The sequence below is a fragment of the Nothoprocta perdicaria genome, unplaced genomic scaffold, assembly GCF_003342845.1.
Source record: "Nothoprocta perdicaria isolate Ctin4 unplaced genomic scaffold, notPer1 scaffold_57, whole genome shotgun sequence".
Lineage (NCBI taxonomy): Eukaryota > Metazoa > Chordata > Aves > Tinamiformes > Tinamidae > Nothoprocta > Nothoprocta perdicaria.
The window spans coordinates 3,311,906-3,316,405 of NW_020455832.1; the positions used below are offsets into that span (position 1 = coordinate 3,311,906).

A 4,500-nucleotide genomic window follows, 5' to 3' on the forward strand; every position below is an offset into this window, starting at 1 on the left:
GGGCGCGCAGCGTGGCGCGGGGAGCGTGTCCCAGCGCGTGAATGCGCGGGGCTGCCCCGAGCGGGGCCTCGCCACCGCCCGCTCCCCGCACGAAGCATCGGTTTGCAGCGCGGTAAATCCGTGGTTTTGCCCTCTGGCCCTTCCTGGGAAACCAACAAGTGCGGCACAGCCCAGAACGGGCACGTTGACCCTCGCCGAGCACCTTCTCCCGTGGCTTTGCTTGAGACGTGTGGGATTATTCGTGACGAGTCTGCCTCTCAGTATTCATGCTTTTTGTTTGCTTGTTTATCTTGTTTCAGAGCGCAGAAGGCTGCGGCTGAGAGGGGGCCGAGGGGGAGCCGTGCAGGATGACTCAGCAGGGAGCTGCGCTGCAGGGTTACAATAACGAGCTCGTGAAATGCATCGAGGACCTGTCTCTGCAAAAAGAAGAGCTGAACAAACAAATACAGCAAGCAGAAGAGGAAAAGAATAAGCTCCAGCATCAAATCCAAGTCCTGAATGAGCAGCTGGAGCGTGTTTGTGAAGACCTGGCCCAAAAGGTAGCGTCACGGAACGAGCTTGATAAAATTCTGGCTGAAACCGAAGCTGCTTACATGAAAATTTTGGATAGCTCTAGAACTTTGCTTAGTGTCCTCAAGAAGGAGGTGGGAAGCTTAAAGAGTACGCCAGAAATGAGAAGCCATGTAACCTGAATCTCTCAAATATTTGGACTAGTCCTGAAATTCCACTAGGTGAGAAACGTGGTTAGCCGGAGAGCTAAYTCCAGCAGCAGTGTAAGCGGAAGGAGACTCTCCTCCAATTTTCCATGTTTTTCTTGACATTTTTTAACCATTAGAAATCCTGTAGAGCATATATGAAATAAAGTTGTTGTTTTGCTTAAAAAACACTTATATGGTTTACTTAAATCACCACAAAACTATCCTGCAAATACGTAGGTAGGTGAGGTAGATCTGAGGYTGTCCCATTTTGATGTGCTGATGTTTTACAGCTGTTCTGAAGATGAGGGTAAAACACTTTTGGTTTACAAATCAGACTTTGAATGGTGACATTGGATTCCAGTTTGACTGAATAATATTTTAAATGTGGAGAGAATGCTTTTATTTTTTTCCAGTTGCTTCTTTACTAAAGATGTATTTACTTCTCCTCTTTGAAGTCTTACCTGTTTAGAAAGAAACCCACTGTAAAATACATGTAGATCACATCCTACTTGTTTTCACTGTAAAATATTGCTATTTATTTTTAACCGTGAGGAGCTGCATCAAAAAGAACTAKTTATCCCCTTCCCTCGGGAGCGTCTTTTCCTCTTGATAGGCACAAGCTCCTCTTGATAGGAGACAAGCTCCTGTTTACAGTTAACACTTAATCAGCTGTAATAATGGAGTGATAAGGTGAGAAAGTATCACAGGGCATGGCATCTTACAATATGAGACTCTGTATGGCTCATTTATCATGAGACTCCTTTAGATTTATTTGTCCTTTGAAAGTGTGTTCGGAAGCTGCCTTTATGGTCTGATGAAAAGGGGGTTTTGGTCTAAGTGGGTGCTTTCCACTTCCAGGGTGCAATGCTGTAGGCATCTATATGGTGTAAGCTGGGACAAATTAACCCACTTACAGATGATCAAAAGATGACTATGAATTTTTCAGTAGCTCTAGAACTTCTTAAAAAAAATAAGGTTTAATCAAAATACTAAGTGTTAAATGTAAAGCCAGAGAAGATAATTTTAGCCAAAAGCCAATAATAAAACTGCTAGGAGCCTTATTTCTAGGGCACTTTTTCTAGGACTGATGTTCTAAATATTTGTAATAAGATTGTAAAGAATAATAAAGAAGCTGGAATTGAGAAGAAAAGAAATACAAACTAAAGTAGAAAATGAGATTAGAAGGGGTTCTGCAGCTGACAGGTGTTCTTGTAGGTGTGGTTAAAATAGAATCCAGTTTAGAGATTGGGGAGGAGGTAACAGCATGGCAGAAATCTCAGTTTAATCTTGTTTTCTATTTCTAGCACTTAACCTCTCTGTGTTGACATASATTTTGCTCAGTTTTCTTCAGGTACTATAGCAGTAACTTTTTTTTCAAGGAAATTTAACATAAGATTTGACTGAGTCCTAAATCTTTATTTCATACCTATTAGCTAATAAAGAAGGGTGGATTTGATCTTCTTACACTTGCGCCTTTAGAGAGACGCAGTTTAAGGAGTATGTGTGTGTGAAAGGTTTGTGTGAACGATAGCTCTTCACTAATTATATGAAGCAAATTTTACTTTCTTCTGATTGGCGTGTAGATCTTTGGAATAAACTTCCATAAGGGATGTCTGTGACTGGGCTAATCGACAACTTTCCAGCGTAGCATTTTCCCTGCCTTGCCTCCRCTGATGTGGGAGTGATAAAACAAGATGAGCCCAGGGTTACTGCTGGTGTTGCAGCCTTGCTGTATTCATGACACTTCTTKCATAGAAGTAAAAACAAAAGCAAAAATATTAATATTCTTTTGTGGCCAAAAAGGTGCATTGGCTGGATATATCAAGGTATTCTCGCTCAGTCTGATAGTASTCATGACTAATTACTATTCAAATGTGAAGTCTTAGGAAGACTTATCTAAATAGCAATGACTTTGTTTCAGATATAAATATGTAAGATGCTTCATCTTACTGAAAGGGAGCTTTAAATTGTCTTACTGAAAAAGCTCACAGTATAGTTTTATTCTTATACTGTCCACCTCTGTAAGTTAATAATTACAGGTTTGTCTTAGAATAATCATATGTTATTAACAGTGTCTCCTCTTGCTCTATTTAGGTAGTTAAAGTAGAATTAAAAGAAGCTTTTTAAGTTGAAGTCTACTTCAGAACTGTTATTGYATCTGAATCAAGCTAATACAATAGCAAAACTAGACTTCAGATATTTTATCTTTTTAAGTTGCAAAAACATGGGGGAAAATGACTGTTGTCTAGTGCCTATAAGGCCTCCCACCTATCAAATAAAAAGTGTTGTCAGAACTGCATTCAGTAATCACAGTCTGTAAGATTTTTGCTTAAACAGATTCAGAAATGGACAGCAACACACGATACCTTTAGGGCTTGCTTTTTGGAGAATAGCCCCCGAGTGTGGCACTTGGGGGTAAGAGCATCTACAGAGTTACCTCCCCCCCTCCCCCCAAAAAACAAAAATTATTGCTATTATATTCTGTCTCGAGGCAAATTAACTTACTGTATGATTGTTCAATTGGTAATCTCTTTACAGTGCACAGCTTTTGGTTTTTTCCCAGGCAATGTAAATTCTCACATAAACAGCTTTCTTGAGCAGCTTCAATTTGTTYAGAAGATACACAGACTAAAATTAATACACAGGCATTGATAGAGCAGAAGTGATAATCTGGAGAAAACAATGACTCTGTGGGGCTGGCCTACAAAGGAAAGATCATCTGAAATAGGTTTTAAATTTAAAGTGTCATATTTATTTCTGACTAGATCTTCTATATTGATTTTGGTATATGGCTCATGGGGTTAGATCCACTAGTTACTTCAGTCCAGAAGCCCCAATTATAAGACTGATGTTACCAAAGCGATTGTGTTGGGCATCTTGTAGCTTTTTCAAGAGTTTTTTTGAAGACTTATGAGGTTCCAAAGTGCCTGTACTGGTCTCAGCCCTGGCCCTGGTGAGAGGCACCCAGAGCACCAGGCCCATTTCCTGCAGTAACAGCGTGGCACCTGCCTGTGGTTTCACAGCACTGACATCTCTTAAGTGTCACACGTCACACCAAAGCGGTGGTTCCTCGCTATTACAGTGGTGCCACTCAGATGTGTGCTGAGCACTTGTATTCCAGTGATCAACAGGCTTTTCAAAACAYGCCAGTGCTGGTTCTTGCCAAGTAACCTTTCAGCATGATGGACTTAGGTGGTGGTTGTTAAAGATAACCYGACTTTGATGGCGTGTTGGGAGCGAGGTGATGATGGGGTAAGTTCCTGCGTGCAAGCAGGCGCGTGGGGTAACCATGTCGAGGTGCCTGCTCYTTAGATCAGGGACCTCCCTGCACCGTTTTTACTAATCAACGTCCAGTAATGGGTGGGGGGGCATAAGATGGGTCCCRAGCTGTGGAGTGGGGAGCTAGGGGGGAGCATGGATCTGGAGCCTGCRTTTGGGAAGAGGAGAGCGCGAAGGGGTGCGATAGGAACCAAGGCAAGTAACCTAATATCTGTTTCTGCTTCAAGTGCATTTCTATTGAGCCACTGCCTGCAGCTCCTGCTAACCAACCGAATTCCCAAAATCACCTGAGGCTCATCAGAAGTGGGGACTCATCCACCTCCCTGAATTACGTAAGCTACCAGAGGTGACCTGCTCTCTGGTTTCTGTTTCTGGACTTTTTCTAGCCCCAAAAACTGGCATTTCTGGCTACACTGTGGTGAGCTTCATCAGAAGGGGCTGCAGAGAGCCCTGTTYCCAGGAGCACAGGGTGCAAAGGGAGCTGGGCCCTGTGAGTGAGGGGAGRGCTGCTGCTTGGAATCCT

The 4,500-nt window shown here is 42.5% G+C and overlaps 1 protein-coding gene across 1 annotated transcript; it reads left to right on the top strand.

Moving 5' to 3' along the window:
- Positions 1-291: 291 nt before the first annotated feature.
- LOC112955470 (Sjoegren syndrome nuclear autoantigen 1 homolog) lies at positions 292-884 on the top strand. Its single transcript, XM_026048791.1, has one exon. It carries the CDS (start codon positions 348-350, stop codon positions 690-692), a length of 345 nt encoding a protein of 114 aa, XP_025904576.1. The 5' UTR covers positions 292-347; the 3' UTR covers positions 693-884.
- The last annotated feature ends 3,616 nt before the right edge of the window (positions 885-4,500 follow it).